This window comes from Prinia subflava, chromosome 2 (genome assembly GCF_021018805.1).
Source record: "Prinia subflava isolate CZ2003 ecotype Zambia chromosome 2, Cam_Psub_1.2, whole genome shotgun sequence".
Classification (NCBI taxonomy): Eukaryota; Metazoa; Chordata; class Aves; order Passeriformes; family Cisticolidae; genus Prinia; species Prinia subflava.
The window spans coordinates 18,644,417-18,661,229 of record NC_086248.1 but is presented as its reverse complement, the minus strand read 5'-3'; the positions used below and the strand labels follow the sequence as shown (position 1 = coordinate 18,661,229).

The 16,813-nt window shown below is 41.6% G+C and overlaps 1 protein-coding gene across 3 annotated transcripts in view; it reads right to left on the bottom strand.

Moving 5' to 3' along the window:
- Nucleotides 1-7,820, bottom strand: part of PXDN (peroxidasin) — an 85,900-nt gene extending 78,080 nt beyond the window's left edge. For 2 of the 3 annotated variants that reach the window (XM_063389279.1, XM_063389282.1), the window contains exon 1: nt 5,575-7,810. In XM_063389279.1, coding sequence (XP_063245349.1) covers nt 5,575-6,395 — 821 coding nt within the window. In that variant the 5' untranslated portion in view covers nt 6,396-7,810. Of the gene's footprint in view, nt 1-5,574 lie in introns of all 3 variants that reach the window. The other variant, XM_063389284.1, reaches the window with a different exon arrangement.
- Nucleotides 7,821-16,813: the final 8,993 nt, after the last annotated feature.

Here is a 16,813-nt window from a genome sequence, read left to right as displayed (position 1 = left end):
CAGCCAGGACTGGCAACAGCTGTGTCAGTATTAAGTTATTTTCAAACTCTTCAAATAAATCTTCAGTATCTGTACTTCCTAACATTAAACATGTACCAATTCCTGCCAACTGAATAAAATCTTCTGGTGTATTATCTCTTGACTAAATCCTACATGCAAATTGATGTTCACCCATGAAGTGATCAAGTTTACTCACAGTCCACAGTTGAGATTGCAATCCTTCACCCTTCACAGTGATGAGGTGTGTTTATTTTATTCTGTGTTAATTTTTATTCTACTGGAATTTTTCTAAAAGGGTTCCAAAGATCTAACCAAACACAAGGACCTTGTATTTTTCAGATGAACATGGGATGGTTGCTTGCTGGTGGAAAATGCATCATTTCAAATAGCAGATCTGCAAACAGCATTGTCTTGGGTTATGTAACCAAAAAAAAATGTGTATTCTATTTCATCTGTTGAAGCCAGTTGGGGAGATGTTTGGGGTTTTTTTCCTTTATCTCTTGAAACTCCAGGGGGGAGGGGAGCAGATGCCTTCTGATAATAGACCAGCTGTTAAAACCAGGTGGGGCAGTGTTTCTTATCTCTTCCACCACTGTCCACCCTCCAGGGCATATCTTCTGTTAATGGGCCATTAAGGCTCACCAGTGACATGACACATTGCACCATCCCATTGTGAGATGCTCCACCCAGAGGGGGAGGAGCCAGCCGTTCCTACCACGATAAAAACTGAGATGGAGAACACCAAGCATCCACTTTTCCACTGGATTCTCAGAGGAAGGCTGGACTCTATCTCACCACCACTACAGGATCATCCCTACCCCAATAGAGCCACATCTGTCACTCCAGGAGGACTCATTTGGACTGCTTCCAGCACCCTGGCCAACAGGGTATCAAGTCATATTCTTGAGTCTGTCAGGGTTTTCTAAGACTTTTCTTTGCTTGCTTGCTTGTTGTGTTGGGTTTTTTTGGGTTTTGGTTTTTTTGGGGGGGTTTTGTTGTTGTTGTTTGTTTGTTTTTGTTGTTGTTGTTGTTTTCTTGTATCACTGCATTTGCATTTTTTAATATTCCTAGTAAAGAACTGTTACTCCTATTCCCATATTTTTTCCTGAAAGCTCCTAATTGCAAAATTATAATAATTTGGAGGGAGGGCACTTTACATTCTCCATTCCAAGGGAAACTCCAGTTTTCCCTGAGAGATACCTGTCTTTCCAAACCAAGACAAGCATACAGTAAGATTTCTGCTATGACAGCCCAAAGACTCCAGCGCTGACAGTCTCCATACACATCACTCATTTTCCTAAAGGCCTCTGCTAAGAGGTATAATGTTAGCACAAATCAACAGTGAAATGCAAAATGTCATTACATATCCATTGCCCCACCTCTTTAGTGATTCACATATTCTCCAAAGAGATGTGTGATCTGTGTAATTTAGTGTTGTGGTTTTTTTAATTGTATTAAGACAGATACTCTTGGGAAGCCTCAATAATGGTTTTCATGGGCATTATGAATGTACATTAGATTCCATCAAAAGTTCTTATGGAGAGATGAAAAAAAAAGGAAAGTACTTCTTACTCAGCTGTCCAAAAAGTCACCATAGAATTAAACAACTAACACTTCCCCCTTTCCCTTTGACATCTACAGTACAAGCCAGAAATTAAAATACATTGATAAATGAGTAAATAAAAAAGTACACACCGCAAACTATCCAATGTTGAGAATATGTTAGAATCATGTAACAAAAGCAGTAAAAAGCAACACAGACTGTTGCCTTCAATTCAGTTTCAGAGCCTACCTTCAAAAGCTATTCAGCTGGAATGGCTGCAACTTAGGAAGTCTTATTAAGATTTGATCACTTAAAATTATACTCGCATGTTGAAAAGGTGTTTTATTCATAGCAGACATTCAGGAAACTCAAATTAATAATCACAGAAAATACAGAATGACATATTTCAAAATTAAATCTTCTCAATAATTTGCATGTCATTCTCAGTGCAAATCAAGTCCATTTTCTTTGACAACAACAATTTGTCAATTTTTACCTTCTCTGCTATTAAGAACATTAGTTCTTTTCTTGTTCAGTCTGTTAGACTCAAGTGCAGTGAATACAATTTTATTTGTACAGCTAGCAAGAAATAAGAGAGCAATGAGGTGCTGCCAAGAAAAACTGTGAACAAATTTCAGTATTGGTTTGAGTATGTGTAGCTAGTCCTGTAGGCAGGTTTGGATTTGGATTGTGTCTAGATACAAACAGTAACATACTGCATCAATATTCAAAGGTATCCTGTCAGAATTAGCAACACCACATACAAGAAATTGCTCTAGAACACAGAAATCCCCTAAAAAGTGTAAGACAGGATACAATTATGGGAAGACAGCAAGAGGGGATACCCAGAATTTTACATTCCTTAAGTGTTTAAATGGTTTAATATAGATATGTTTCAGCAATTTCTGTGAATATAAGCACTCTATATCTAGTCAGAGATGAAATGAATTTTCCATGATTGTATTTACAGCATTAAGTAGTTTTTCAAACCATTTTGCGCTTGGGTCTCCATTTTTACAGGAAGTCAGCACAGGACTGGATGTTGGCCGTAGTCCAAAAAGAGCCCAGGTAACAATCTCATCTTGGGTGAAACCACATGCTTTTGCAAGGCTCCAGGAGCTCTTTCAAAACTGGCAGAATCCACCCTGCAGAAACAATCTAAACCATGGATCCCAGCCTGCAGCAGGGGAGGGGAAGTGCCAGAACGCGGGAGAAGCAAGGGAGAGTGAGAAAATGTACAGCCAGAAGCAGCACTGGCAAGGTCAGCAACTAGTAATGTTATGAACAGTTTTCAAAAGAGAGCCCGAGATTAGGAGTAGACTTTTTTGATATGTGGGGGAAAGCACTTGGCTGCACCACTGGTCTGGGCCCCAAGCAGTTTTAATCCATGTAACAAATTATATGTGACGTAGAGCAAAGTCAATTCAGCTTCCAAAATAGGCCACTTTTCAGAACCAGTACTCACCAAAATATTTATAAACAATGAAAAACTTGGGGTGATGTTTTTTTACAAAATTACTTTGCACAGTCAATCTAAGTTGTAAGTAAGAAATAAAACAGATGAGAATGTGGAATTTATCAAAGCCAGTAAAAATGGACTTAACTCATCAGCAATACATTTTGCAGGATTTCCTAAATTTTTGTTTTAAAGGGGAAAGTGATCGATTTAAATTAATTTATTATTTTTAGTTATCTAACTATCAACACCACAACTAAAGAAAATACATTAAATATACAGGCACCAGTTGAAAGACAAACATTGAGAGTCAAACCAGAGACTGAATAACTGCTTACTTTCATGCTTAAAAAAGAAACTGTTCTTGAGTGTAGAAAGCCCTCTGTGGGTGATGGGCTACCTCTGTGAAGTGTAACACTGCAGTGCAGAACTACAGTTCAACATGGCAGGTAAGTAAAGAAAGGAGTGGTTATGCAATGAGTACCCTAGACATGTAACAGCTATTCTGAAAGTACATCCTACAGCTGTAAGTAGGCAAGTCATATAAAACAGGTAAGCTATTTATGTATGGTTGGTACCTTCAAACTACTGATTACTAAATAAATTGCAATTGAGATTGTTCTTTGTCCCAAAGCCTCATATTGCCCAGCTACCTTCTGACCCAGCCCCTTTCCATTCACAGCCATTCAGCAGAACTGTGGCAGAAAGAGTAACTGAGTATTTACAGATGTAATACTGCTCATTTTATTTATAATAGTTCCCCAGTCAGTTGTCCAGAAAAGATAATACCCATTACTAGATGACAAGTAAGGTCACCACTAGATTTTGAAGAATACTGGTCATCCACAGGCATATTTTGAAAACTACCATTCTTTGTCAAGCTGAAAACATATTTTTAACTTCTTTTGCATTACTTCTGTAGCATGGTAGCTTGCATTATACCAGAAAGATAATTCAGATTTGGGATACTAGACAACTTGATATATTAGTAGGGTTGGACGAGTATAATGCTTGCATTGTTCACACACTCTCCACTGACTCCGTGCAAGATTATAAATACCCACCGTAAGAGGAGCTCCAGCCCTGCGAGGTTTAATCTAATACTTTCTGCTGTTGCAGACCCTTCTACATTTAAGACGAAACCAAGCCATTAAGACTTGACTCCACATTATAAGACTTGGTGGTTTTTGGTGTTCTGTTTTGGGTTTTTTTTTTTACATTTAAGATGATTCACAAAGCTAGCGTTACACGGTTTCCTGTAATCTCAAGGCAAAAGGTGTTCTGTGAATGTACTTTGTTTCAAATGCAAGAAACATTAACCACCCACTTCCTGTACTGTTCCCTAAAAGGTTTACAAGTACTGCAGGACTAATCCCATTCTGCCAAAAGCCTGCGCTTCTTGCCAAAGAGGGACGCAGTTAATGCTAAATGACTGCACTCTTCACATTAAATAATACTTGGAAGCCGAAACACAGCAAGGCTTTATAGACCCCTTTCGAAAATATCTGACAAAGTCACAAGTTAATTTATGACAGGAGGCCCCGCAGAAAATTCCCAGGGCCAAGCTCTGCTCAGCTTCCATGGCTGCGTGTGTGTAAGGAAAGGGCAGGGCTGGTGCCAAGAGCTTTCTGAGCCCAAGTAACATATAAGCAGGTCAGTGGAACAAATCCGTTCCTCTTAGTAAGCCACGAAACAAAATAGCGTGTGATGTTCATTTGGAACTTTGCCTTTATTGCAGGGAAATATGCCTAGAAAGGTAACTGCTGCAGTCAAATCACTGTGAACTAAATGTCCGTCATTGTCAATTCTGAAATTTATACCAATGCAATCCCACCCAAAACAGTGACCAGAGCAAGGGCCAGGCACTTCAACTGATACATTTGTGCCTGAACTAAAAAACGGGTTATTAAGTAATGTTCGCAAATCTCTGCAGGAATCTGAGCGTGGTTAGTTTTCAGCAAGCCCAATCTTTGGGTCCCGGTTTGCTCGTACATCCCCAATTGTGTAATAATTGAGCAAAAAGTGCCACCTATGTCCTGTCGATCCCCCTACCGCCTGAAAGTGCTTTTAAACATGGTACTAAGGAAGTACTGAAATTCTTCTAGGGGCGCCTAAGCTGGGACACAACGCAGAAGCGGGGGCAGCGCTGCGAGCCCTCGCCGCCAGAGCCGGGCGGGCAGCGGGGCCGGGCGGGCAGCGGGGCCGGGCGGGCAGCGGGGCCGGGCGGGCAGCGGGGCCGGGCGGGCAGCGGGGCCGGGCGGGCAGCGGGGCCGGGCGGGCAGCGGGGCCGGGCGGGCAGCGGGGCCGGGCGGGCAGCGGGGCCGGGGGCGGCGAGCGCAGCCCGGGAGCAGCGCAGGGACGCCCGGGCCCCTCGGGCAGAGCCACCGCCGCGGGTTCGGCCCCTTCCCCCGACGGCAGACAAAGAGCCGAGCCTCCGACGCCACCCACCCCAGCGCCTCTCACCCCAGGTATCCATCCCCTCCTCCGCCTTCTCCTCTGCCCTCCCTCCCTTCCTGCCTCCCTCCGCCCCCCTCCCTGCCCCGGGCCGCCGCGGCAGCCCCCGCCGGGTACTCACAGGATGGTGGTCTGGGGGGACACGGCGGGGACGCTCTCCAGCATCAGATGCATGCAGCGCACCGTGGTGCGGAAGCACAGGCAGCGGCTGGGGCACCACACGCTCCCGCGCTGCGGCGGCGGCGGCGGCTGCGCGGCGGCGGGGGCGAGCAGCCCCTCACCGCGGAGCAGCAGCAGCAGCAGCAGGCACAGGCCGGGGGCGGCCGCCGCTTCGCGCCGGGCCATGCTGCCGGGCGGACGGCGAGGAGGAGGAGGAAGGGTCGAGGGGCTCCTGCAGATCCGCGCTGCGCTCCCGGCCGCGGCTGCCGCTCGGGTCGTCGGCGGGGCGATCCCGTCCCCCGCGCGGGCGGGCGGGAGGAGGGGACGGCGCTGGGCCCGCCCCGGCCGGCGCAGCGATGGGCGCCCGCCCCGGCCGGCTCCGCGGCCCTGCGCACGCCCCGCGGCGCTGAGCCGGCACCGCCGGGGAGCCGGGGCCGCCCGCCCTCCGGCTGCTGCCCCGCCGGGCTCGGAACGGAGAACGTGGAGACACCTCCGAGCGGGACGGCAGCTTGCACCCCCGGGAGAGAAGGAAGGCAAAATGAGGGGAGTGGAGAAGGGGAAAGAAAGGGTAAGGAGAGGAAAGGAGAACAGAAAGCAAGGAGAAAAGATGAGGACAAACGGATCAGGGAAAGAGAAACCCTTATGGGAAGAAGCAAATCCAACAAGCCAATTTCCATTTCTGCCCTGCGTTGAAAACCCACACACATAACTCTTGGACTGTCCCCTGTGAGTGCTCCAACTTCGACTGCTGAGCCAGGACAATCTGCTGGACTTGCCCTGCATTACCTTCTGGTGGTGGTTTTGGGTAGGTGGGTGCACAGGCAAGGAAGTATAAGAGGACCCACTAGATTGTCATGTAAAAGAATAATGGTTGCAGCCACAGCTCACATGATCTTTATACGTTCTCAAATCAAATCTTGCCTGAAAACAAAAAAAAAAAAAACAGATTGCCTTTGAGATTTCAAACATTGCCCTAAATACTTTGTCATTCTTACGTGATGTTAGCCAGTCCTAAGCAGATCAATACCTTATCTCCAACCCTTTGTGTATCCCAGGTAAGCATTGGCACATCATTTCTATGATGACAATTACAGCGATCACAACTAACCTATTATGTCTAACAACAACACATTCTTTTATAAATGATGGATGTCAGCACCCCCAGGTCCATCCCAGAAATAATCCATGGCACTTCTGCAGCATTGCCCGAATCTCTTTTTCTTCAAGAAACAATGTAGAGACCATTCTTGCCTAAAACTTCACTGTAGTAATTCATGGAACAGATTGCTCAGAGAGGTTGTAGAATCTTCCTCACTGGAGATAACTGTCTGGATGCAATCCTGTTCCATGTGCTCTAGAATGCCCCTGCCTGAGCTGGGAGGTTGGACCAGATTACTCAGTGATGTGCCTTCCAACCTCATCCATCATCCATTCTGTGATTCTGAATCTTGCTGTGAAAACTTCTGTTTAGCCCATGAGTCTGGGAATTACTTTTGGACACTTTTTTTTTTTTTTTCTTTTTTAACATCAAGTCAAATACCTCATCAAGAAAATCAGAGCCTGGAAATCTGCTGTGATGCTGGAAATCACTAATGTCCCCAGAATGAAAATACACTGAGATGATTCATTATTTTTGACTATGTTTTTCATGAGTCACTATGTCTCCTTCTCTAAAGCAACATAACTGCTTAATATCTTTAAAAAGTATTTAGCTAATGGAAGCATAGAGGTTGGGGTTGTGTCCTGAATCCTTTAGAAGATCCTTCACCACCCCAGTGGTGAACTGGGAGCCTGTGGGCTCAATCTGTGTCTGGAGATGAGGGAGCCTTATTGACATGCCATCAGTATGATTACTGAGTTTCTAGGGTGGTCAGAGACTCCTAGAAGACTCCCACCAACTAGGTACACTTCTAAATTGGGTGCACTTCTAAATACTGTTGCAGGGCTGGGCTTAGTCCTTTATTTCAACAAAGTAAGTTGCTCAGAAACTCATATACATCCACATCAGCTGTTTTACAGCAGAGGATACCAGTCTGAAGTAGAAGAGAGTTTACAGAATAAGCAGGTTAAAAAGTTCATCACCTCAATGTCAATTCAGCAAGCAGCTGCTGTGTGTATCACCTCCTCTGCATTTGTAATCAGTGTTGGGATATAAGCATGTCTTAATTTGAATATTAAATTTGTTTCCTGGTTCAGGAAACCCCAGGCACTTTTGACCTACAAAGTGCAAATGTTGGCACAATTAAGTTTTTATTGCAGAAATGCCACTCACATTAGAACATCTTGGCAGCTGTAAATCTGTCATCCTGCAGTGCCTGTACTGAAAGCAGCAGAACATCTGAGATTAGATAATTAAACACAGCGATGTAGAGAGAGCACCAAATTGGGATATTTGTAGCATTTAGGAAAATATGATGACAGTTTACTTCATGTAATTTTGGTGCTTTATGATGATTTATTTTTCAGAAGAAAGTACATACTTAAAATTACATTTTCTATAGGAAATTAAAATTGTTCTGAAAAGTTTTTAGCATTTGGAATCTTGATAGACTATGGTCTTATGCCTCAGAAGTATGTGTGCTATTTCACATGTAATTCTGATAGTGAGAATAAAAGGACTCTCACTGTCCTTAGGCAATATAGATGTAACATGTGCTATAGAATTCTTGCCACTTACTTTGTTAGGAGCAGCTTCTCGGTTAATATGTTATTGATGCCTCATAAGTCATTTAAGTGAGACTTTTTTTAGTGCCCTGTGGAATCCAGAAGAATGAGGTGTTATGTTTATGGTTGGACTCAGTGATCTTAAAGGTCTTTTCCTAAACAGTTCTATAATTGTATGATTTTAATATTCATTGCATGCTATTCTAAATTAGTGGCAGGGAAGGTTTCTGATAAATAAAACTTCCAAATGGTTTTGATCTATGTTTCTATTCTTAGCTGGTTTTTATAGAATAACTTTTATAAAATGTGCAGGGTCATTTTTGTTGACCCTGCATATAAATATCCATGGGAAATTTGTCTTCTGTTTCCAATTTCTCTAGTTGAAGAGTTGACCTAACCAAAAAAAAAAAAAAAAACAAAACAAAAAAACAAACAAACAAAAAAACTGGAAACCAGATATGTTTCTTTCTGAATACTACTAGCAGTATTCAGTGATTACCTTATAGTTAGATATAGTGTAAATACCCATTTACTTTTAGATGTTTCCTATCCATCTTGCAAATTTTTTGTCGAATACTGCCACTTGGTGGTTTTATTCCATACCAGTAATTTGGTTTTATAGATTTTGCTTTGCTGAGGTACTAAAAAGAACTTTGTAAAAGATCAATCAGTTAATACTTTTATATTTTGTTTTTCTAAAATTTCAGGTTTAAGAAATATATACTCAAATCATCTTCAGTTGAGTTTATATCTCCATATTAACATTCTGTCTTTGGATATAAAATCAGGCATTCTAGACATTTCAACATATCTTCAGATACCTGACAGTGAAAATGCTTTGCATTGTCTTTAGCAGACACTGAATAATGACCTAGTTTATAAATTAGAACCTTTTGGTCAATAATAATAGTAACAGTTAAGAGGACCAGATGGACAAAATCTCTAATGAAGAACCACAGAAACTTATATTGAAGTGTTTTCATGATAATATACCAGCACAGGGATCTAAAGATGAAACACGTGATCATTTATTTTTTAAAGGCAGAAACAAAACTCAAACTGGTTTTGAAAGCATATAATCTTACCTTTTATTTCTGTTATATATATAAAGTAAATATCATGGAGTAGCTGCATGGCATGGCAGCAACTGTGCTAAATTATTAAAATTCATAAATGCTTGTTCATACGCATTTCTGAACTATCCAGGGAAGCTTAGGCTATCCTCAGATACCTTGTTCTTGAAACACCTCATGCATCTTCATAGCCAGATCTGTCAGAGGCAGTGTAACTTCCCTGACCAAGGGCACTTGAGGGTTTATGATATCTGCCGGCACAGCAAAGAAGATTGAGGACTTTGTCTCCACATACTCACAAATCCTTCTTCCTCTCCATTGGGATAGTAATGCTGATAACTTTAAAAGCTGCCTTTCTCCTTTCCTGAATATAATATGAATTTCTGGAGGAAATTATTCCTTCTCTGGTTCCATTGTAAAAGATGTTCCCTCCAAGTTCGAACAAGAGTGTGCCTAGCTGTGGAATGTGATGGGTAACGGTTTTTGCCCTGTGACTTGCAGACACCTGAACAAGTGTTGTTAGTTTCTTTATAACAACAAATTCCTGTAACTGACAATAAAAAGGAAAAGCTTATTTTCCAAGTTATCTTTGAATCTTCACTTCAGACGACCTGGTGCTAGTGAATGTGCTCAAGGAAAGATGCTTACTGTGTCTTAAATCAGCCAGTATAACTTACATTTGCCACATATTTCTGTTCTTTCAGCCAATGTATTTTAATGTGTCCTCCCTTTCAAAGGGACAGTTTGTTACATGCAGGAAATGAACCTTGCCTACCCCTTACCTGATATTCAGGAAAATAAACCATAAGTTTGTTTCTTTACCAACTGTGCAATAAGGATCTGTTAGGCCTAATTCCTTTGGTTTGATTCCTTACAACTCTCACAGGTAACACAGCAGTGGTGAAACACCTATCAACCTGCACTGGCTGGTGAAGCCAGGCTTGAGAAGTAGATAGAACAGGAGAATAACCTGTTTTTATCCTTCTGGCTTTTAAAATTATATGCTAAGAAAAATACTGAATAAAAGAAAAATAATATTAAGCCCTGCTTTGGCAAGCCACTTAAAATGCAGAGAAACATGGCCAGCCAGCATACAATGGAAGAGTTTGCCTGTGATGATAAAGGAAAATAAGAAAACTCCCCTGAAGAGAGTTTCCCAAAGGAAAATATATTTGAACCAATGAGCTCCTGGTTTCCCACAGAGTAATTTTCCTTAATATCAGCATAGCGGGAAATTGGGTGTTATTAGTTTAATCCCTTGACTATGCTGAGGAAATACCTCACCCAGAAGAGATTCCAGGCTATGATTTGTTCTGCAGCTGTGCCTGGAGGCCTCAGAGAATCAGAGCCACCAGCCACATGCTTTACAATCATAAATAAAACCAAATGCCCTCTCTCTACATAGATGAATGCTTTGGGACTGTGTCCACGTCCCAGCTGGGTACTGGGTTGATCCCGGGCACCCTGAGGCCAGGGGCCTGTCCCTTGGGGTGCTGGGACAATCTGAGAAGAGCAGAGCTGTCCCTGGGCAGAGCGAGCTGCTGTGGGGAAGGCCAGAGGCCCTGTGAGGGCAAGCAGACTTGCTTTTAAACAAACTGCCATTTCCAGCCTGGCTTCAGCCCACCCCCATCCCAGGGCTGTGCTGGACACTGGTTTCTCCTAAGAGCCTGACCCCAACCCCAGCCCACAGGTCAAAATCCTGACTCAAAATCCTGATCCTCATCCCAGTCCCGAAGGAGGTGCTTGATGCCCTGGGCTGGCTGCTCTGTTCCTGGCTGGCAGGAGGGATCAAATCCTAGGAAGGGTCCTGGAGGCAGTGGTGAACAAGTGCTGTTGAACTCTCCAGAGCACTGTAAATGTTTTCTGTTCTTAATTTTAAATGAATGAGCATTATCAGGAGAAACAGGCAGCAGATCGAGGGAAGATGTTTTCCGCCACAGTTGGTGGGTGTGAGGTCCCGCCTGGAAGGACTCATTCTGCCGTACCAGATCAAAGGAAATGACAAAAAGCTAGAAGGAGGAACACCAAGATGCCCAATGGCCTTGAGTACATGACCTGTGAGCATAGACTGAGGGACCTGGGCTTATTTCATCTGGGGAAGTTTGGTTAAGGTTGACATGCAACAACAATCCGTGATGCTTGGAAGAGAAAGTATAAACATTGATAAAGCTGTTTTTTGCAGTGACAGATGATATAAAAGCAGTGGTACAGGTGTAATGTTTGTAAATTGTGGTTTGAAAAATTTAGACTACATAGTGTGTAAAAATATTTTTTACTAGGATGGCAGTGTGGCACTGGCACAGGTTACATGTAAATGTTGGAAATTTCCAAGAGTTTTTCTCAAGATTTGATTAGACAAAGCCATGGCTGCTATGAGAGATTGCTGGCAATAGCCCTTACATCAGCAGGAGGCTGGCCAAGAGGTCTTCAGACATCCCCTCCAGGCATCATCTGTTTTTTTCATTACCTGACTTGCCCTTCGGTAATGACACCTCATTGTTAACAATAGCTGTGCCTGGGTGACCACCTTGTGCAAGATACCTCACAAGCTTAAAGGGTGAGTCATGAGCAACTTCACCAACAGGACACAACCCGGGACAGGAATAGTCTGCTCTAATCATCACGACCTTAGCTTCCAGTGAAATGCAACAGTTTTTCTAGAGCAAAATCAATTTACCATAGTTTGATTGGAGTAATAGTTTAACAAAGGTCTTTGGAAAATCAGAAGTAATGCAATACTGAACAGGACATTCAGAAGAATATATATTTTTCTATATAGATGTTTGTGTGTAAAAATAATATACCAGAAAGATGTAGTTTTGCAAACTTCCGGGTCAAATACCAAGGTATGCCAAGAGGTAAGAGGGTGTGTTCAGCTAGGTTGTCTGAGGCTGAGGCTATCAACAGGCCTCCCTTAATTCATCCATGCTATCCAGGCTGATCAAAGCCAATATGACTGTTCAACTAGGGTGGCCCAGCTCAGTCCTGTTCTCCCCCTAAGGGCACTTTCAATGTCCTCTAATTGCTCCCCGGATTGACTAATTGCTGTTTGATCTTCCTCCTTTAGTCACCTTTGATGTTCTGTTGTTTGTTACAGAGTCTCTGGTTAGAATTAAGTAATTTTAGAGAGTAAGACAGTCCTGTGAACAGGAATGCAGACAAATAAGTACTAAAAAGAGAATAAAACAAAACAATGTTCTTTGCCCCAGGGGGCCAACTCCAAGTTACAATGGCAGTGAAATCCGAGGTCTTGATTTGTAACTGAGGTATCATGACCAAAATATCATGTTTGCAGCCATACTGTTTTCCTGTTGGCCCTTGAATTTATAATGACCCGCCAAAAGAGCAAAAACAGCCATTCCAGATGCAAGACTTAGATAAGAGTAAGGAAAACAGAGCATGCTAAAGAAACAAAAAAAAATCCACTACTAAAACCTGTAGCGATACGGTATAGGGCACCTTTTGCATGCAAATCAATGTAATGTACAATTCTCTTCAGTTGCACAGACTTATTCTGCATGATCCTCTCCATTCTTATTCTCCATGATCCTTGCTGTACATGCTCCACTGGCCTCCACTCATCTGTTTGTCCCATCTCATCCACAAAATTTGGCCGGTTTGGTTCCTTTCTCTCTTTTTACATAGCTTGGGGAAAGAATAATTCCCATCCAGTTCTGACTGAAAGTGGCAATATCTTTAAAATATGAGTTAAGGCGCTATTATTTATCGCTATCATTTGAAAGTTAGGTGGAAGAATTTTAGAAAATTAACAAAATTTATTTTTTTTTCTGCCGATTTTTCTGTTTTTCTTTGGTTTTCTTTCATTGCCAATTTTCATTCTATTCTCACTCTCATTTTTATAGCAGAACAACAGCCAAAACAGCTCTTAGGTAGTAATGAGTGTGAAAGCGACAGGGTTGTTGTTTGATTTTCAGTTGCTTTTTTTGGTTGTTTTATCAAAAAAGCAAAATATTTGAAAACCTCAGTGCAATTAAGAAGTCCTGTTCTGCAGAGAAACAGACCACAAGGGACCTTGTTCTCTTTAACAAGTATCTGTTAAGAAGCTGGCAGCTGGCAGGCAGTTTAGTACAAAATACTAGCCTTTAAATGGAAAAAAAAAAATCCCTGTATCATTTGTAACACCAACATGAACAACATACTTCTAATATTTATTTGTAACTTTTTTCAGTGGTATCAGAATTAAAAGGACACAGTCATTATTTTCTCATTTCAAACTTTCTTTTTTCATCCTTCTTCTTCATGCTTTCCATGTCCCTTCTCTTCAATGCATAAGGGCTTCAGGTCTTAGATTAAAAACCAAAACATTGGAAGGTGCTTCCATTTCTATTTTTGAGTCATGGTGTTCATTTTATTTGACTCTTATAAATTTGTGTTATTGAAAAATACCAAGGAAGGTGAACCCTGTGGCAAAGAAAGCACAAGGGTTGCTCCTTTGTGCGAATGCAAGGGCCTGGAGCAGTTACTGTTCGAGAGACTTGGAACAGACAGCTGGAGTTACTTCCCAGAGAGGGTTTGAGGAGCCTCCTAGGACCAGGGGCATCAGCCAGGGCATAGCCGATGACTCAGAAAGTTGTTGCTTAGCTTGGAAGGAGCTTGTGAGAACACCTGAAAAAATCTTTTTATTTCTCTTCTAGTTGTTTAAAAAATAAAACTCCAACTTTTGTTAAAAACCTGTCTTTTTCTGTGTTTAAAATAGTTTTGGTCTTCTTTTGGAAAATAATTCCTAAGCAGATTCTTTTCAAAGTCAGCTCAGAAACTTGCCATGCTCACATTTTGCAGCCCTTACTCATTAAATCTCTAGGCAGTGAGATTTGGAGGAAGAACACTTGGAACATTAAAAACAGGTCATGTAATAGATGAGTACCATTATGAGTATAGATGCTGCTGTATGTTGATATATAGTATTATGGGTGGCATATATACTTTACTTTTTTATTTTACCTTTTTTATTCTACCTTTTATCTATGTTATATCTAAATTTACCATTTTTATTTTACTTTCTATCTATGGGTTTGTCTGTCATTTAACTATTAGATTCCTTAGGAAATAGTAGGTGAATTAAAATTGCAGTTCGAAAAACCAAGGTTTATCCAGGATTTTCAAAGGGAAGCATGTGAGAACAATGACTTCCCAAGGTGTTGATCATCGCTGTTCAGACAGCTGCTGATCATGTGTGGACAAGATACACCACGGAATGGTTTTCATGATCCCTATCTACAGATGCTATCACCTCCTGTGCAGTGCTAGCAGCCTCACCTGAGTCAGCACATCTAATGAGGTGCAACCTTTACCATGAATATTGCTATAGCTTCTTGATTATTTACCCACCTACCCTGAAAGATTCCCTTTTTATGCCAATCAGTTCAAAATGGCTTATCATTATACAGAAAGTTATGACTACAAAAACTTAGAAGTTTTGCTGATACTTCGATATCTGTTTTTACACATACCATATTTTGCTCCTGATTTTAAGTATTTTGCATCAGCTGTCCTATAGTAAATGCAATTTCTTTAAAAGATTATTCCTTTCTTTCTCCTGGAATGAATTATTCTTCCAGACAGTATGTTACAAACTTTCCTCCTGGGATAGAAATTCAGCTTAAGTAATTTTCAGCAATTGTCCTCGCATGTATTCTGATTACCACAGATGGTGCAAATGAGAAAGAGTGAAATAACTGGAAGGGATTTTCAGAAGATATATTTTTTGTAAATGACCATATATATATATAGCTAAGCAGGTGAGAATCAGAGAAATTGGCACCTGATAGAAAGAAGTTTCTCCTGAATAGACTTGAATTGTAGGTTAATATATGTTAATTTTACTGCTATTACTGTTGCCATGCCATTTTCCTGGGAGGAGCAGCAAAAATGGATTTTACTGTGAACCTTTCTTTTTGTAGTTTACTGAAAGTGTTAGTGAAAAAAAGGTAAAGTTCTTTCTTGGTCCAAGAAACATAGAGTAGAAAGGTGCTCCATCTAAAGAAAAATAAAGTTTTGAGGTATCAGCATTTTTAATCAGAGATTAACTCTACATATGTACCTGGGAACATAGACATGAGACATAAGTATGTATTATGTCATGTGTAGTCAGAAGAGCTGAAATATCTATTTTAGCAATAAAGGTCAGATATTACTCACATCTGAGCAAGACCTTACTTCTGTCTATGCCTGAACATGTTGGTTGAGGTGTAACAATGATCTGCTAATATATGAATGTGGCTCATACATCTTGGGCACCATCTGGGCAGAGTCTCAGGGCTCCAAGGCATGATTCTGGATTTTGTGAAGCGGCACACTTCACAATCTAGGATTATATGCACATGTGCACATGCTAGTCTTTCATGTTAATGCTACAATAAAACCTTAAATCTTCAGTTTCATGCATGTATAGAATAATCTCCTTAAGAAAAATGTCTCAAGCAAGGACAAGGTGGTCCATACAAAAAACGATCTCTGCCTGAAAAGCTGTTTTCATTTTGTTAACATCTCCTTAATGTGTAAATACAGTAGTGACTTGCACACTTCTGTTCTCTCATTATAAAAGCCATGGTCAGTGAAGAACTGAACAAAAGCAATTCCATATGTTATAGGGGTCAGTGAATAGCTCATTCTTTTATAAGTCACATTATTTCCTAGCTGTGTACCGCTCAGATACCATTGAATTTACGTTTACTCATATTAATTGAAGTAACAAACCAATTTAAAAATAACTACAGCCATCTCATGATCACCACAAAAAAAAAAAAAAAAAAAAAAAAAAAAAAAAAAAAAAGGAAAAAACATACTGCTTCTTGTATTGTTCCTATTGTAAGTAATGGCTGGATATAAATTTATGCCTCACTTTCATAACAAATAACCACAGAAGAGAATCTAAAGTATTCTCTGAAGCACAGTTTGAAGCAGTTGGTGCTGCTGTCACCCCAGTGAAGTCCTTGCTGCAGCTGCTGCTCTCCCCCAAGCTGCTGCAGGGACTGCTGCCCCTGGGACCACTCAGTGCTGGCAGCCCCAGAGCTATGGCGAGGGAACAGCAGGACAGGCATCACCAGAGGAGCCAGCGGCAGGGGAAATCCTCAAGTGAGGCTACAGCATCTGACAAAGAAGACAACCTGGCCCGAGGTTCTGTCCTCCTAGGGGATACTCACTTCCTTTAAGTGTCAAATGGAAAGTGGGTGTTGAGCAAACTAAAGGTACCCACAGATCCAGGTCATCCAACATACAGAGTGTTTCAGGGCTGAAGAAAGAAACTCCATCAGTCACCCCCACAGCACCGCTGGTTGCTCCTCAGACATATGCTCAATGTAAGTGTGTGCAGCCCTAATGTTTGGCATGCAGTAGGAGGCAGAATATAATTTTTTTTTCAGTGAGGCAGTTTGATGTCTCAGTCTTAAGAGTTTCTTCTTTTCAGATCACAAAAGCAAGACACATCTAAAGCTAATTTAAGGT